Genomic DNA, 18,576 nt, shown 5'->3' with positions numbered 1-18,576 from the left:
AGAGCAACAGTTAACCCAATAACCAACTAGGGCAGAGCAAGAAAAGATCAAAGAGTGACGCAGTTACAGTCAGGGCAGGAGCTAGCCCAGCCCTGGATGCCAGGGAAATCACGAGGGAGGGGGGAAGCAGACAAAGCACCGGTATGACTGGGAAACAGCCAAGGTCAAGTCTGGCAGCAGGGGGAAGTGCCAGCTGCAGAGGCCAAGGCAGGACCGAAGCATGGGGGCTTGAGCCTGAAGCGCCCCAGGGACCAGCACAGGCACCCAGACAAAGCACGGGTAGGAAACTGTGCCATTATGCTCAGTGAAATAAACCAGTTTCAAAATGACGAATACCATATGTGCTCTCTGATGTAAGCCAACCTTCACGCAAAATACAAAATAGAGATATATATACATATAGGTAAAGAACTATACACATAGGCTCTAAGAAACGAATGGTGTGACGGACACTAGAGCACTGGGAAATGAAGAAGTGCAGGATGCATCTCTACTCCAGAAAAAAAGAAGGATCCCCGGTGAGACAGTTAAACATACTGTGACAACAAGACACGGCATTGTCTACCATTGCCCGTACCTGCAGTGACACGGCACGCATGAACAGCTCAATGTTGGAACTGTGCCTGCGGCTGAAGGACTACAGTACTGTGAAACAGAGGGGGAACACGCAGAACAGAAAGGGAGAAATAGGCAGGAAGGGAAGCCCTGTAACTACAAAACCATATGATGGAAAATGAAATGAACAAATTTAAAAAAGGGGGGGTGGGGGGAACCTTTGGAGAGGCCATTAAGTATGAGATAGCCTGCAAAAAATTCCTGGAAAATGAAGAAACTATGCACAGATTTCAATTATTTTGACATCCAAAGAAATCTCTCCTAACTGTATTTTTCATGAACTTTTTGAGGTTATCCACCCATTAGCCATTATGATCCTAAGCAAAAGAGTTCCTTTCTGTGTGAAATAGTACTTTGATAAATGTAAGTTTTGAAGAAAACATTAGAACGTTGTAGTTCTCACAACAGACTTTAGTCCAAATTTCAAATGTTGTATTTGTGCCAAACTGCTCGGGTTTACTCCGAAATCTTTACCGAACCGCAGGAGACAGAGATCACGCATTTAGGAACCGTTCTCTCTTGAATATGGGAAAGGTAGCCTGCACTTAAAACTGAAAACAAAAGCAGCAACTTGTGAACGATCACCTGTTAACTAGTTTTCATGGCCGAACAACTTATCCCGGGGCAAACAGAATGTCATCATGTAATCCCCTTTTCTCACCATTTGGGCAATGCCCACCTACTGACCGCCCATCTCTCGGAGGGCATATTGTGCGGTTAATGGACTGCTTGGCTCAAAGCAAAGCCTGCTCCAGTGCCCATCTCCATCAAACACTTGATTAGTCATTGCCAAAGTTTTTCTGGTCCACTAAAAAAGAGAATGAAGCTTGCTGAAGAGGTTTTGTCATTTTAGTTTCAAATTTTTGGTTGACACTGTCACTTTTTTTTTAATGAGACATCACACTCTTATGTGTGAAAAATGGCCAACCACTCCTTGTCCCCACTATTCTACTGTTGGTTCTTCATGGATTACAATGAACAAATAGTGGCAGACCTGTAGCACAGCAAGTTGAGCTGCCACCTGGGACACTGGCATCCCAGTACCTAGTTGGAGTTCTGGGTTCTCTGTTCCCATTCAGCTTCTTGGCCATATTCATCCTGGGAGGTGGCCAAGCTAGCTTACACCATGGAATCCCTGCGGCCCTCCTGCGTGAGCCCAGTGCAGTTCTAGGTTCTGTGTTTTGACCTGGCTGTGGCAGACATCTGGAAAGTGAACTAGCAAATGGAACCTTCATTCATTTTTCTCTTTTCCTTCTCACTCATCCTGCCTTTCAAATACATAAAAATCAACATAAAGATTAAATAAGATTTTTATTTTCATGATAATAAAAAAAAAACTGATTAGAGGCACAGAACTTACAGACCCATTCCAGGATCACAGTCCTAGTTAAGTGGGAACCTAGTTTTTCTTAGAAACATGTGGCTTATCTGCTCCAACTTCTACTAGATTATCACGTGTGGCAAAAAAGTCCACAATGTATTAAGTAATGTTGGTATGGTTCTTCAAGGCTTGCCACTGATTTGCATTTCCAAGGACATGGAAAAAGAAACGTCTGTCAGATATTCAACACAGATTTTCTAAGCTGCATTACGTACAATCATGTCTAAAGTTAAGGGACTGTAATGGCTTTCAGAGTTTATGTAACACACTGACATACACACACACGAGTAAAGGGGACCAGATAAATGTGAATCCTTTTTCAGATATTTATCTTCACTTCATTACTGAGAACTTTTCAGCAACTCAATGAGCAAGACAGAATTTATGAAATATCAATCTCTGAATAAACTGTTCTAAAGTGAATTATTTAACACCAAAATACTCAAAAACAAGAAAAATTAAAAAGAAAAGTTAGAGAAAACAAACCAATCTGAGCTACCAACTTCTTTGAATAATTCAGCCTGCGATTCGTTGTTCCCAAGAGCTGGAGAGACTGTGTGTCAAGACCCAAGGAACTCTGGGTGATCGAGGGGAGAAGATAAACAATCTTGGAGGAGAATTGTTTAAGTGAAGCCATCTGTTTTGTGCTACATAACTCTGTTTTAACTGAGCAGTAAAGGAACCAGCTTGTCTGATCAATAGTGGCCTCTTTCCCATGCCCACAGGAAAACCACCAGTCCTACTGTTTTTCCCAAACAGAAAATGTATTTTAAGAGAATACAAAACCAAAACATCACAATAACAAAATTTCTGAAGGAAAAAAAAAACCTGTTCATTTGATTGGTATAGCGATATCAGTATTACTGTATCATGGAACAGAAACTTCCAAGAGCCTGGGTAAGAACCACTACAAATGCAGTGACTTTTCAAAAGAGTGGTGTAATCTTAGTATTCCTTTGCAGGAACTCAAACCAACAAGTGAGATTAGAAATGCAAATTATAGTTAAATTTCTTGTTTTTATGCTTCAATAAAAAGACTCTTATGTGGTGTCACTCAGTTACTTGACAGGAGTACTTGTTCTTTAGCTGCTTAAAATTAACGCTGCTTGACGAGCTACAGGGCACACTGTGGACTTGACTTGGACCAAGAACAGGTGTCATTAGCCTCCTTGGGAGACAAGGCGTTTATCTTTCCCTTTGCCTATTCTGCCTACACTTCTCCCCACTCCATTGCCGGTTGCTCCCCTTTTCTGTTCCTTAGAATCTTCTTGCTTATTTTATAAGCCTTTAGCTCTTCCCAACAGCAGTGCAAAGAGACCACAATGCAAAGCCGGCTGCTAAATGGCCCCGACACAGGTAACCGATGGCCTGTGGTGTCAATCCCTCCTACCCACCCTTGTGGAATCCTCTCTGGGTATTCCTTTGCTTTTATACTCTGCCCTATCTTCTTGAGTGCAATCATATGAATAGGACAGCGGGAAACAGGGATGACAAATGTTCTGACTGTAGCATTAGCATTCCCACTGCTTGCCCTAATAATTATTCTCGGCTTATTTGCTTTGTCATATTGGGTTACTTAATAATTTTTACTTTATTAGAAAGAGAGAGAATGAGAATCTTGTACTCCAATAAGGACAAAAACAAAACAAATTCTAATGTAAATTGTGCCAACTTGGGGACTTATGCTTTAGTTTCCTCATCTGAACTTTGTTCTCAACTGATACAAGCATAACTTAAATTCACATTTCATCCCTTGAGGGACATATTTTTTACTATCTGATATTTTAATTCAGTCTTTAAAAAGTCCCTTGCAAAACTTCTCATAAATCTGGAAATAGTAATGCTTATTTGTTAGCATGTATTTGGACTGAACCATAGTATTCCAACTTGTTTACCATTATTATGATTCTAGACTTTTTCTGGAATCATCTTTCTTATTTCCATATTCTTCATTATATATTTCTTTGGTGAAAATGAGGTAGGTGGTAAGGATTGGACTTTACTCTCCAGTTAGCCTGCAGAATCACCTGGAGAGTGCAAAATTCAGGTCTGGGAGTGGGCCCAGTAGGGAAACTGTGGGCACCCCTCTGAAGGCCTACAACTCCCACTGCAAGCATGAGAATCAGGACTGGGGGCAGGCCTGGCTAGACAGGTGGTGGCACGTGCTGGCATGGGTAGGCTGGAGGGTGGAGTCAACTGGGATGACTTAAGCTTCAACACCCAATTATGTAAACATGAGATAAATTACGTGGGAAATACTAGACCAGTCCACTGCACATGGTGGCTGATACAGAAACCAGGGTTGGGGGCCAGCTCAGTGGGGGTTATTGGGAGTTGCTCTGACTAGGTGGCAGTTCCCAATGGTGTACATGACGGCTAGGTGGAGGGAAGGATTGGGCTGGGCCGCGGCACCCATTGGTTTGTGTAAGAAATGGGGCTGGAGATAAATCAGATCCAGCAATTGCAATTACCAATGTGGACATAGGCTGATGTGGGTGACAGAATGAACTGGATCCTACATAAGTGGGCACACACACAAGAGATAGGCCTGAGACCACCCTGGACAAGATTATTTTGAGGATTCCCCTGACTAAACCACTGGACTCATAACTCCAACTATGGGGAGAATGCCAGGACCTGTGGTCTGACAATGGAGTGCATGTGTCAAAACTGGACCTTCCTAGTGGCTTTGACAGAACAATGGGCAACATAGCCAGAGGCATGTGGAGGATATGTCAGACCACTTGAGCATGCAGAAGACACTTGGTACGAGAACAGAGGAAGGAGGGCAGAACAAATTGATCCACTACCCCAGTGAAGCATGACAGAAAATAGTTAAGCCAATAGAGACTCAAAGGTAGACTGTGTCAACAATGGGCCTTGGAAGGATAGCCTCATCCTTGCATCCGCAAGGTCAACAGCATTTCAGAACTATCAATAGCACTTGAGCAGGACTCTTGAGGCACGCTTCACATCAGGGACTTTGGAATGACATCGGTGGCTGTTCCCACCCCTGGATGCTGAGGCAGCTGGGAGGCTGGGTAAGGCTTCTCCTCCTGTCTCTTTCCCTCAAGTACAGAAAGAAGGAAAAGAAAATATGAGAACACAGGTCTCATCCATTTTCCCCGAAATCTGGACTCTTCCCATCCTCCTCTCCACCCCAGGTTGTGGCTAAAGCCCATTCTGAGGGGCAGCTATGATGTGTTAAGTACAGGAGACCTGCTACGCACACGGACCACCAAGATACAGTTCCCAGCTCCCGACCTTGTCTTGGTCCAACCTCCGCTGTCGGCATCTGTGGGAGTGACCCAGCGGATGGATCATCTCTCCATGCCTTTCAGATAAACACAACAGAAATGTTTTAAAGTATATATTTTGAGGGAATCTCTGCAAATATTGGTACAGTATAAATAAAGCTTACATACTCCTCATAAAAATTGCCATTATGAGAACTTCTGGTTCTGTTGTAATGATATGGTCATAGGCAGCTAGTTCAGGGTCACAAGTTCAGAAACCACACCTCCCTGGCCTGTGTAATACTTTCTGCTCACCTATGAGTCAAAGGACATGTACCCATCATTACCTGGGTCCTGGGAGGGTGGGGGATGGGAGTGTTGCATTGTTGTTAACCACTCCCCTCTCAAACCTCCTGACAAGCCCTGGCTGGGGAGGGACTTGCTTTCTTGGTCACGCACTTCATGGCACTCTGGCTCATGGCCTTTCATGCACCTGCTTGCACTCTGGCTCATTCTCCATGAATAATGCCCACGTAGGCGTTAAGCTTAAGCCACGTTGGTGCCTGCACTTAAAATGCTTTTTAAGTAAGAGGCAAGAATCTAGGAAACAAACATTCTGCCCCAAACTAGACCACAAGAGCAGTAGCCTATAACAACCCCATGATTTTTTTTAAAATTTACTTTTTTATTATATTACTACTACTACTACTACTATTATTATTATTATTATATGATATAGTTCCATAGGTCCTGGGATTTCCCTTCCCTCCTCCCCATTCCCTGCCCTGCTCCCCACTGAGTTCTCGCATGTTATTACTATAATATAGTTCTTTATAAACAGTCATATGTTCATTATTGCAGGCATGGACAATGGCAGAGTCCAGCAGCCTATTATCAAGATATAGTAAACAGTTTTATTGGGAGTCCATCTTTGCTCTGGAAGCAGAGATGCATACTGCATTGTATCCTCGTATCTGGATATGAGAGTTTCCATTACGCAGTTACTATAATCCTCTTAAATGAAAAGCCACATTACAAAATCAACAACAGGAAGAAAAACAGAAAGTTACAATGCCATGAAGCTAAATAACATGCTACTAGATATGATAGTCTCCGTTACACATTTACTATATATCCCCTTATATGAAAAGCCACGAAACAAAATCAACAATAGGAAGAAGAAATTAAAACACCATTAAGTTAAATAATATGCCACTGAATGACTAATGTGTCACTGAAGAAATAAAAATCAAGAACCTTCTTGAAGAGAATGATGCTACTGTATGATCTATGAGTCAGTGAATGATTTAATAAGAAAGTTTTTTTGAAGAGATGAAACTAAAAAAATAAGATCCATCAAAATCTATGAGATATAGTTTCTGCTGATTTTTGCTGGTGATGTATGTCACCTGTAGGCCACAAACAGATTTTTTAAAAATCCAGTCTACTAATCTATGACGTTTAATCGAAGAGTTGAAGCTGTTTACATCCTGGGTTCATATGAATGGGCAGCAATTTGGTCCTGTCATTTGAGCAATGTAACCTCGTGATTCTTTGAGAACAAATAGAGACGCACACAGTTAGGACACAACGGAAAAACTATCAAAGCAAAGCTCCCATTTCTTAGGGTCCAAGTTTCCAGGTAAAAGAGAATCTCAGAAGGGTGAGCCCAAATTCCGCTGAATGTTTTTCCCCTTCAGAGCATTGTTTATTGACTGCTGGCATGGAACAAGAGGCCTCATATTCAGCTGAAGGGTGTGACTGTAAGGGAAGCAAGCCAGCAGGGCTTTTAGCAATGTCACAAGGCTGAAGACGTAGCAATTGGAGTCTGGGGCCACCACCACAGCCAGCACTAGAACGTTTCATATCTCAGTGCAAAGGGACAGCTTTTCCCTGAGAATTGCTCAGTGCTAAAGATACAGAATAAGCAGAAAACAGCTAAAAACCCTATGAAAGTTTTCTATTGTGCTGAGAATTCAAACCCTGGAATTAATTCTCCCAAGTGATTAAAACAAACACCCAAGTCTCTAAGCAGGGACTGCAGGAGAAAGACAATCAAGTGACTCAATTTGAAAATTCCAGACCTTCATCAAACAGGTCATGTTTCCACAATTCATTTTGCTTTACCTAGAACTTCATTTTAATGTTGACATCTAAATTAGTGATCAGATTACCTGTAAAACATCTGCTCCAACTCACATGAATACCACCCTGAAATGTACTTTTCAACAAATTTTTAAATTTTTAATGGTGACATTAACTTCCCAGGCATGCAATAAGTTGAAGCAACTGATGTAACAGCCTTGAAAGAACATTATCGCCACAGAAAGTAGAAATTTACGTAACCAGATGCTCACCACAGCATTTTGTTTTTAGTTTTTAGAACAGTCAACCCAAAGTGTAGGACACCCTGGGGACACTTCAGCACCCAAGGTGAGGTGCTTGCACAGAGCTCAGTGGGTGAGCACTTCCTCCAGGAAGCCACTCACCTGGTCGATTCTGCTTCTTCACCTTCACGTGGTTCGCTGCCGACACAGTGTACGATGAAGTAAAGGACCTGCTTTTGGTGAGGGTCATCATCGCTGGGCTGTTCCAAGAGTCAGGAGTAACGGCACTGCAGCAACAGGATTGAGTGACAAAACAAGACACCAGTCATCCACTGTCGGGGCAAATACTGCCAGAAACTCAACTGTCATTTCCAAGACATATTGGTACTGGTACAGGTGCAGTGACAAAACCATAACCCTAACCCTGTGGCGGGAATGTAGGCGGCCACCACACATACTTGGTTAATGAACGAACAAAGGTAACTTTCTTCTTTATGCAGCTATAACTTTCTGCTTCTACAAGGGTGTCTCCAAATAATCATGGAAAGAAAGAAAGAAAGGTAAGTTGAGGGTTGTACAAAAGATTTTGAGAACCATGTCTAAGGATCTTGAAAAAGATCGTGGAAAAGAAGCTATAAAAATCCATGCAGTTTTCTAACTTTTTTTTTTTTGCAAAAACATAAACTTTATTTCCTCTAATGTAAAAATTTCCTCTTAATTTTACTTATGATTTCATTTTACCAGAGAAAGACGAAACCACTGTGAACACACATTTACCGCAACACACATTTCTGTAGGGAGGCCAAGAGTCTTGTGATTTCCAGGCCAGTGTCCCTGACTGTCCTTCAAATGACCTAGGATATCCCAAGGGTTAGAAGTGGTGGCCCTTTTACTTGCAGCTTTTATTTTTTCGATTCCTGCAGTTCTCATAGAGCCCCCAAATAAAAGCAAATACAGAGAGAAAGCAACGAAACAGCTAACAGGTACAAAATTCCACGGCGAAAATTGGAATCTGTTTGGAAATCAATTTGCACTCATGGCAATAGGTCTGCTAAGTAAAGAAGATGTTAGCTCTGCTTTAAGATCAAGGGTAAAGCTAGCTGCACCTTGCAGTGGTACACTTACTTACATATGAGTTCCCCCTAAGCGCTTGAATTCTGGACATTTCTTCATAAGGGTAAAAATGTCATACTTTCCATTAGGACTATTTGCAGGACAGCGAAATTAACAGCTGTAAAATAGACCATTAAAAAAAAAACTCGGGCAAGACATCCTTGAGTATTTTTAGGAGAAAGAGAACAAGCAGAATCCTGTGCTATTTCTTGTCTCTTGAGAAAAAAAAAATTGTCTTAGCATTTCAGAAGCAGAATGGGAGAATCCTTGGGATTTCAGTTCAAAAATGTTTTTGGAATCTCTTTTTCATGAAGGTTCCATTGTCACCTCCCAATTCCATTTCATTCATTGAAAGAAGAGGAAAAGGAGGAGGAATGAGATACGGCCAGAAGAAACAATAGGAAAAAAGAAAATATTTGAGAAGGCATGAGTGGCAAGTATCACCAACCATTTGTTTGGCTATGGCCAAAAAGTTGGCAAAAGGACAAATCAAATAGGCAGGCTCTGGACTGATATGCAAAACCATATTTTCTTAAGAAAATGAGAATGTTACTCATTTTCTTAAGAAATTTTATGTATACTTTTAATTACCATTGATCTTTTGAAATTTATGAATCAATCCTTTTAAAAAAATAAGGACCAGAATCTTCTGATTCCAATTGTGAGGAAGCATTCTCTTCTGTGATGGCATTTAGAGGTTTTATCAAAGCCCAGCTCACAAGACAGAGAGATCACACAGTTATGTATGAGACAATCAATTAATTCTGCTTCTCATTCTACAGAAATCAGAACATTAATTAATATGGGAGAAATACAAATTTTCCATCAAGAAAGCAATAACATGCAGAAATCATAGAATTATTCTGAAATGGGCCTGGCATTATGGCAAAGTGAGGTAGGTCACACCTCCCAAAATCAGAATCCCATATGGGACCCAGTTCAAGTCTTGGCTGCTCCTCTTCTGATCCAGTTCCCTGCCAATGTTCCCAGGAAAGCAATGGAAGGTAACCCAAGCACTTGGGCCTCTGCCACAGACACCCAAGACCCAGATGAAACTCCTGGCTCCTGGCTTCAGCCTAGCCCAGCTTTTGCACACACTAGGGGAGGAAATCAATGGTTGCAAGACCTCTCAGTGTGCTTCTCACCCTGTCTCTGAATCTTGGCTTTTCAAAAATAATACCTTCAAAAATTATCTTGAATGGAAAGGTTTCCAGTTATCAATCCATCTCAGCATGGTGCTGAAATTGCTATCATGTAATTCAACACGGATGTGATTAATGTTCATGTGTCAGGTCATGAAGTGGGGGAGATCATATAAACTGTGCGTATGTTTCACAAATCTGAGATCATACAGCAAGGGTCTTCATAATCATTTAATTCAACTGAGGAATGTCATTTTCTTCCGAATCAAAAAGGATAAGTACAAAAGCTCCATGTAAAATTATTTCATTAAGTAGATGCTTTCTTCAAAATTCTTTTTGGATCTTAGCAATGTCTCTCATTTAGTGTTGGTAATTCCAGCTTTCATGCTATTTTTATAAAACTCAGATTAATACACTGAATAAAGTTTAAGTCACCAAATGCTTGAACATTCACAGGTGCTCTTCATTGTGATAGTTCTTGGGGATGCTGGTGTACCTGGTCACATGTTTTTGTGCCTCTCCTATGGGGCAGCTGATTTAGTAGGCCAGGGCAATCTTACTCTGCAGATATAAGGCTGATTACAGATCTTGGTATGAATCATGGCGAGCGAAAATCTAGTCTACTTTAATACGGGCTCAGCTCTTTTCATCCAAGGTTATATTGGCAACTCATTCTTTCCTTTTTTATTTAAGTCCATATAACTGAGTTCAAATGCAATCTTCCCAGTGTTAATCCTTACACTGTTTGACACTGAAAACATACACCTTTCCCATTTCCAAAGCTGGCTTCTCACCAACTACACAGGAACTTCAACATGTTCATGCAAAATGGAATTAAGGGTAAATATATTATGATTTAAAAATGGTTGAAATCCATGCAGCATGAGGGGTTTTCAAACCTTACTGCAAGTTAGTATTACAGAAAAATAATTCATGCATTTCAAGGTTTTTGTTTTTGTTTTTTGTTTTTAGCAAAACAACCACTATTCCCACCTAGTTTTTCCATGAATTCCTTAGAGACTAAAGAATCCTGCTCATTGGGTGGGCTTCCCTTTTGCTTACTGTACAACTCCCTTTTGTAAGTAACTTTCCTAGGAGACATGAAACCAGGAGAAACATCATCTCACCTGACTGAAGGTGCTTCATGCAGTTTGATGCTGGCACTACGGTCCCTCCTTACTGGTGCAGGCTCCAAGGTGGGTAGACCTGTTGCAGAGGTGGTAGTTGTCCAAGTTGATGAAACTCGTCTCAACAAGCCAGGGGGCAAACTCCTTCTCAGGCGCTAGGAGAGAGTGTTGATTTTATTAGCAAACATATTTTTATTTCACTAAATTTATGTAATAGTGCAGAAGGAAATGAGGTTTAAAATTATAAGTGAATTGATTAGCTCACACTGGCTGAATATCAGTTACCTAACATCAGGCTGTTCAGTGGTGTGTATAAAGTCTAGTGGACAGGATGACCCTGTGCCACATCAGGGTGACTGAATTCAATTCCCTGCTCTTGTTCCTGGCTCTAGTTCCCTAGTTAAGCACACCCTGAGATGCAGAGGTGACGGCTTAAGTACCTGCTCTCTGGCCACCCCTGAGCGAACTCTGGATTTAGTTCCCAGCTCCTAGCTTTGACTCAGCTCAGTTTTGCCCATTGCATGCATTTGCACATTAAGAACACACATACTTTCTGTATCTCAGAGAAATAAGTAAATACATAGAAATACAAATGCCAGTTTTGATCACTCAGATATCCATTCTCTGGTCCAATGAAGGAATACAGTAAAAATCATATCTGCAGGTCTTGATTTCAAAGTTTATTCAAATCTAGAGCCATATGAATGAGAATTACTTCTAGGATAATTGCATAATTGTATTGATTAAGCAAGACTTACTTACCCACACATACATTTTATATTACTATGAACAATGTTTCTCCTGCTCCCTAAACCAGAAGTCCCTGTTGTTGACACAGATTATCTTGCATCACCTTGTTCTATAGTCTCCAGTCCCAAATGCTATGGATTGGATTTTACTGTCTTGGTGTATGAGTGATAGAAGGTATGTTAAGGAATGTATTTTTTTTATAGAATGTACAATTCTTTAAGTTACTGTGACTCATACAACAAGACATGCAAGAATCATCAACATCACAGTCTCTTAACTGAAGACCTTGCTTGCCAACTTGATGCTCCCTTTCTGTATTACCTCTTCTCTTGCTATAATCTAAGAGAGAAATGAGGCATTATCAAGATTGAGACATGAGTCTGGGGTATTCGCTTTCCAGCCTAAGTGAGGGTATTATCCTAGAGTTTTGCCACCAACAATCACAATGGATAGAATCTTAGCTGACTTTTATTTGGGACTAATGGCTGGCAAATCAACTATGTAGGCACAGTTTACAAAGACACATTCTGTTTTTCTATGCTAGGACAAGCTTTGAAACACACAGCATCCTGAGTGCCACTGTTCCTCTGATACTGGATTCCCTCCAGCATCTCTTGAAGATATGAATCAACTTCTCAGCAGGTAACTCAGGTGCAAGCGAAACACCAGCAAAGACCAAATTTCTTGCCTGAATTCTGTCATTGATCTCATCTCTGTTTTTGGACACACAAAGGAAACCAGTCACTGACTTTCTCCCTGTCTTCAGTGGCATACCATTGTTAGGAATGCCTTTCCTCAAGGAAGCCCTAAGTTTGAAGCAAGCTTCCTAAGTATCTAGGTGAATTCTCTTCATTCAAGAGATACCTCAAGATTGCTGGCTGTAGGGGATAACTATTTCTAACTAAACAAGTATGTTGAGTGCACCTAGATGTCTTAGTCATTAACATTACTAATTTTTACTGACCTTAATGTCACATCTTCTATGGAATTCATATCTTAGGCAAGCTGAGCACCCCTTATCTGAAATGCTTCATATTCTAGAAAGATTTTTGTTTTGTTTTGTTTTGCTTCTAAGTATATTTTCACTGAATTTACTACTTCAGTGATCTTATTCTTAAAAATCCTAAAATTTGAACTTTTGGAATGTAAACTCTGAGTTTAATAAGTTTCACATTTCAAGAGAATCTCATATTAGCGAAGTCAAAGTTGTAAGGCAAAAATAAATACAAATCACTGCAGCCATCTTTTGCTTTAAATCATCAACAATTAACTAAAATGGTGGTGAATTCCAAACTTGCCTTATCTGAGAAAGCCTTGAAGGTGTTCTGAAGGACTTCATCCTAAGTAATCCAACAGAAGTCGACATGTTTTAAACAGAATCTACACTAGAATGGAGTGGGAATATTGCCTGACATCTTTAGTGGGTACCTGTCATCACTTAGAACAGAATGTGGCATGTAATAGCATCAAGTGAGACCTTCCCAAAGCTTCAACAAATAAGGGAATACCAAAAAGGACATTTTCCATTTACAAAAAGCTGCCAAGTGTAAGGAGTTTGTTTATGCTTTTATTGATTTCTCTCCCTGTGATCAATACATCATCCCTAGTAACAGGTGTGAAGGCAGATGAGCTTGGATTGCCAGGAAGGAGACAATTACAGAAGCTGAGCTCTTTAAGGGGCCACACAGTCAACACTCACCTTGGCAATAGCCAGCTTGTCTTTCTCGGAGCTCTCTTCGGAGTCAGAACAAGTATAGTTTTCACTGAAGGAAACGGCTGGATTCACTCTGGGCTTGTGAACGGCCTGGAAGGTGAGCTGTGTGCTGAGAAGGTTGCTCACGGCCCTCAACGATGTGCACACATTCGGTGGCAGAGAGGGGTCTGCCAGGAGGTCAGTAATGAGGCCGTGGGCCTCGCCCATCACAGCAATATCCACAGTGATACTGGTTCCTGAAGACTGAGACACAAAACCGAGCCAAAGTCAGGGAAGCCCAGGCCCGACTCTGCGGACACACAGAGGTCCACTGGGTGTGGCCACTGAAACAGAGTGGCCCGCCTGGGGTTTCTGTTGAGTAAAAATCAAATCGTGTCTCATGTCTTTACATTCAATGCACATTGTTTTAATGCTATAACTTAGCAGACGGGTGGACCAAATCTGAAGAGATGAACAATACATACATATTAGTTCCAAAAAGCAAATTCAGAGAACTGGGGGAAAAAAGATTTGTATCAATTTATTCCTTAAAAAGAGTTCAACGTGTACATGAAAGTACTTGAAAAACTTCATGTAGTAATGTAACTAAAAGCTTATTGGCCCAATATAATTTGATATCCATACACAGCTTTTTCATAATATACATTTCATGGTCTATCTGAAATATTTGTATATGATTTAGAAATCTTATTCTGAAAATGATAATATGCTATGAAATTTTAATTTTAATAATGTTTAAATGTTGTACTTGAACCTAGTATGTGGTATTCATTCAACTAATATTACTCAATAATTAAAATTACTCAGTTTATATTCACAATCACAATATATCTCTCTTCATGCAGTTGGGGATTTCAGTGCTAGAGTTCTGTGATACAGCTGTTGAGTTCAGCCCAACTAGTCAGCATCACGGAGCCATTACTCTGGACTGAGAGGACAAATGAGACTTTGAGCAAACAGAAAGGCTGTTTATGCTATTGGCCAGAGAGAATACAAGGCAAGACTCAGGGAGGTCAGGGGCAATGCCGCCTAAAGGCAAGTGCCAATGATGGTCAACACTGGAGTGCTGTCAGGGTGCGATGTACTACACACCCACGTCCACTCCAAGTCAGTGACCAGGTGTGCAGGTTCTGGATCTATGTCCTGACTCCTGACAAGGACACTTCCAATGGGCATGGACTTTGGCAAGCTAGTAAACACTACATGCCATGACTTTTGCATTAACTCATGAAGTAATTACAGGCAACAATATATGCAGGGCTGTCATTGTGGCACAGCACATTAAAATACTGCCTGTGATTCCTGTCGGTTTAAGTCCTGGCTGCTCCACTTCCAATCCAGCTGTTTGTCAATATATCTGAAAAAGCAGCTGGAAATGTTTCAGATAGTTGGGTCTCTGCCACACACTGGGAGACATGGGTAAAGCTCCGGGTTTGGTTTGGCAGAGCCATGACTGCTGTGGTGATAGGCAGAAGAAACCAATGAATGTAGCATTCTCTTTTAGTTTCTCCTGTCTCCATCAATCTGCCTTTCAAATCAGTGAGTAAGTCATTCTTAAAGAAATTATAATACATAAACTATACACACATACATCTATATGTATAAAACCGTTAATACTTTACTGGCAATCATAAATCTTCAATTATGGTAAATATACATGTAATAACCCTGTGGCTTTTTCCTTTTTATTTTTTTATCTGTAATAGAGAAAGGCTTTCCTTCTCCTGCCTGGTTCAGTCCCAATGGTTGGACTAGTCTGGGGCCAGGAGTGTGGCACTTATTCCGGGTCTCACATACTTGTAGCACAGAAACATGTACCTGGGCCGCCACCTGCTGCCTTCAGGAATGTGGAATCAGAGCTGAACTGGAACTCAGTGAGAGAATCCAATTTGGGATACAGGAGTCCCAAACAACTTCTCAACCACTGTGCCAAGTGTCTACACCTCTCAAGTTTTTTCAGTAAGATGTTTATCAGAAGAGTTGAGAATTTGGCATTAAGGTTAAGACACCACTTGGGAGGTGCATACATCCTATCAGAATAACTAGTTCCAGCTTTATTTACTTCACTTCTATCCAGCTTCCTGCTAACGCATCACTGGGCAGGGGACAGGTGTTGATAGAAACACATGCGCCCCAGACACGACCTGGAAGATCCGGATTGAGCTCTGAGCTAGTGGCTTCAGCCCTGACCTTTACTCTGCTGTGGGTTTGGGGGAGTGAAACACCGAATAGCAGCACACTCTTTCTCTGTGCATCTTTATCTGTCTCTCCTCTCTGCTCATCTGTTCTTCAAAATAAATAAATAAATAAATAAAACTCAAAAAGCTAAGCCCCTGGTGTGGTGCCGGCATCCTATGTGGCCACTGGTATGAGCCCTGGCAGCTCCACTTCTGATGCTGCTCCCTCCTCATGACCTTGGAAGTCAGTGGAGGATCGTCAAAGTCCTTGGGTTCTTAAACACACATGGAAGTATCAGAGGTGGATCCTGGCTTCCAGCTTGCAACTGTCCCAGCTCCAGCCTTTGTGGTCACATGGGGAGTAGGTCAATGAATGAAAGCTCTCTCTCTCTCTCCATTTCTCGGCTTTCTCTCTCCTTTCTGTAAATCTGCCTTACAAATAAAAATAAATCTTAAAAAAATTCTTAGTACATGTAAGCCTTTAAGTTTAATGTCCGTTAAACACCAAAATTGGCATTTTAAAATTATTGGTGAAAAGATATCTCTATAATTCTCTAATTTCTTAATGATCTTTTTAAACAATCTGCTGTATTTTACATAACAAATGTATTTACTGCATACTCAGAAAAAAAGAAATTAGCAACTCCTGTATATGAGCAGTGTTAGTGTAACATGCAATTGCGATAAGAAACATATCATGTATTTCAATGTTACCATCCTATAGATTTTGTGAAAGCAAAGGAAGTGAAAACAACAGCAACGTTAAGCCAACAAGATGCAAATTATCCCTCTGGGAACTGGCAAAGAATCGAAAGTGAATCCTTTCACCAACGGGAAGAAACCTCCCTATGACATCCGATCCTTGCTTTATTGGTTTTCTGAATCAAAAATGCAGTTGCGTAACAGTCAGCAATTACATCACACCTAAGAAGGTATCATCATTGTTTGGCTCTGACATGGAAAGGTTTCAGTGAGCCATGAAATCAAAACCCCAAATGCAGATTTATTTACCATCTGCTTGCCAAGTGGAACCACACAGTAGATACCAGAGGGCAGAAAGAGAGGCTGCTGCAATGGACTTGTGCCAGTTTTAACCACATAGGCATGTCCTGACACACCTTCTTAGGGATTTCAGGGGTTTTGGTTGTTAGTAGAGTTGATGTTGTTGGTAAGATTTATGTGTTTGTTTATTTGAAAGGTAGAGCAACAGGAAGAGGAAGAGACAAAATGATCTTCCATCTGCTAGTACACTCTGCGAATGACTGCAACAGCCTGGAGCCCAGAACCCCTTTCAAGTCTTCTATGTGGGTGGCAGGGGCCTAAGAAGTTGGGACAACCTCCACAGCCTTTCCTGGTATATTAGCAGGGAATTGGGTAAGAAGTAGAGCAAGCAGGATGTCAACCAGTACTCTGAAATGGGATGCCAGCATTGCAGGCAGAGTCTTAACTTGCCATATCACCATATCAGCTTGTGTTGCCAGAGTTTTAAAAATCACATACAAAACAGGGAAAAAGTTAGTGACTCACACAAAGGGTATTTTTATGCCTACTTACGTAAAAACATTAGATTTCTAAGCATACTAATAACACTGAAATCTTATACAGTGATATTGAAAATTGAAGATTAAATTTACATGAAAGCAGCTTTTAAGAAAAGCCTTAAATAGCTTTAAAATCATCTCCGAGTGCAGGAATGAGCTGTAACAAGCAAAAAACTACAGTTGTCTCGCTATGGTGCCGACCATCAAACAAATCTTTTCCTTTAATAAAAGTTCCTGACAATATAAAACATTTGACTTCACAGGCCTCTGCTTGTAACAGAAATATTTATATTTAACATTTAAGAAAATGTAAGTATGGCTCCCCAGACACTATTTAAATGACAACCAAATAAGGCTTGCAACCTTTAAATAGAAAATCTGGAATTTAAGTCAGATAAACAACGGAGGAAAGTGCACTTTTATAAATCACACCAAAAATAACTAATTCTCTTGGTTTCCATGCACCTATTTTTTTAAGCATCTCTCTCTTCCACCATCTGATCTGCTCATCTTCCAAGGATGGATGTGAAATGCAGTGAGGCCCCGACACACACAGAGAGCTCCCATTTGCTGAGCTACTCCCCAAAGCCCACAGCATCTAGGGCATAACTCAGGTAATCCTGAACTCCACCCAGGATTCCCATATTCGTGGCAGTGACCCAGCTATGTGAGCCACCAGTACTGCCTCCCAGAGAGTGCATAGACATTCTGATTTGGGTTGGCAGCACCTTGAACTCTGTGGCAAACAACAGACCACAGCCTTGTTTTGGGATGATCTAGATTGTCCAGGGTTCTAGATAAGAGATGAGAAAGACATATATTCACCATTAAACATAAGTACTAGATTAGATATGATCCACCAGTTTGATTACAGAAAACCTGCTTTTGCACTGATGACTTTGGTGCTAGGACACTGAAATTGGAGTACTTTCCTCCCTGGAAACGGAGAAGGAGGGATGGAAGCAGAGAGCAGAGAAAGCCTCAAATGTTTGCAATTTCTCTCAGCTTGAGAAACAGTCAGGCAGTTAGCGACTCCATCCAGGTCTCTCATATGGGTTACAGAAACCTGAGCACTTGGAACATCACTGATTCCCAGAATCTATATTCAGAGGAAACTGGAGCTTGCAGCCAGAGCGCAGGACCCATTCTCAAAACACTTCTGGGGGGTCTCAATCATGAGATCTACTTGCCAAGCATCATTTTTAAAAAAGACTTATTTATTTTTCATTACAAAGTCAGATCTACAGAGAGGAGGAGAGACAGAGAGGAAGATCTTCCATTCAATGATTCACTCCCCAAGTGACTGCAAGGGCCGGTGCTGTGCCAATCTGAAGCCGGGAACCAGGAAACTCTTCCGGGTCTCCCACGCGGATGCAGTGTCCCAAAGCCTTGGGCCATCCTCAACTGCTTTCCCAGGCCACAAGCAGGGAGCTGGATGGGAAGTGGAACTGCC

At 41.2% G+C, this 18,576-nt stretch overlaps 1 protein-coding gene across 1 annotated transcript in view; it reads right to left on the bottom strand.

Annotated features, from left to right (window-relative positions):
* The window catches only part of PDE3A (phosphodiesterase 3A), a 342,193-nt gene that overhangs the window by 28,839 nt on the left and 294,778 nt on the right, over positions 1–18,576 (bottom strand). Inside the window, exons 3-6 of the mRNA XM_040968076.1 lie at positions 13,391–13,648; positions 10,942–11,096; positions 7,718–7,846; positions 4,203–4,207 (exon numbers count right to left, since the gene is read on the bottom strand). Of these exons, the coding sequence (XP_040824010.1) occupies positions 4,203–4,207; positions 7,718–7,846; positions 10,942–11,096; positions 13,391–13,648 (547 nt within the window). The remainder of the gene's footprint in view (positions 1–4,202; positions 4,208–7,717; positions 7,847–10,941; positions 11,097–13,390; positions 13,649–18,576) is intronic.

This window comes from Ochotona curzoniae, unplaced genomic scaffold (genome assembly GCF_017591425.1).
Source record: "Ochotona curzoniae isolate NIBS_2020 unplaced genomic scaffold, NIBS_Ocur_1.0 contig_1482, whole genome shotgun sequence".
Classification (NCBI taxonomy): Eukaryota; Metazoa; Chordata; class Mammalia; order Lagomorpha; family Ochotonidae; genus Ochotona; species Ochotona curzoniae.
Note: the sequence above shows the minus strand (reverse complement) of the source record. Positions and strands in the feature narration are given on the sequence as shown.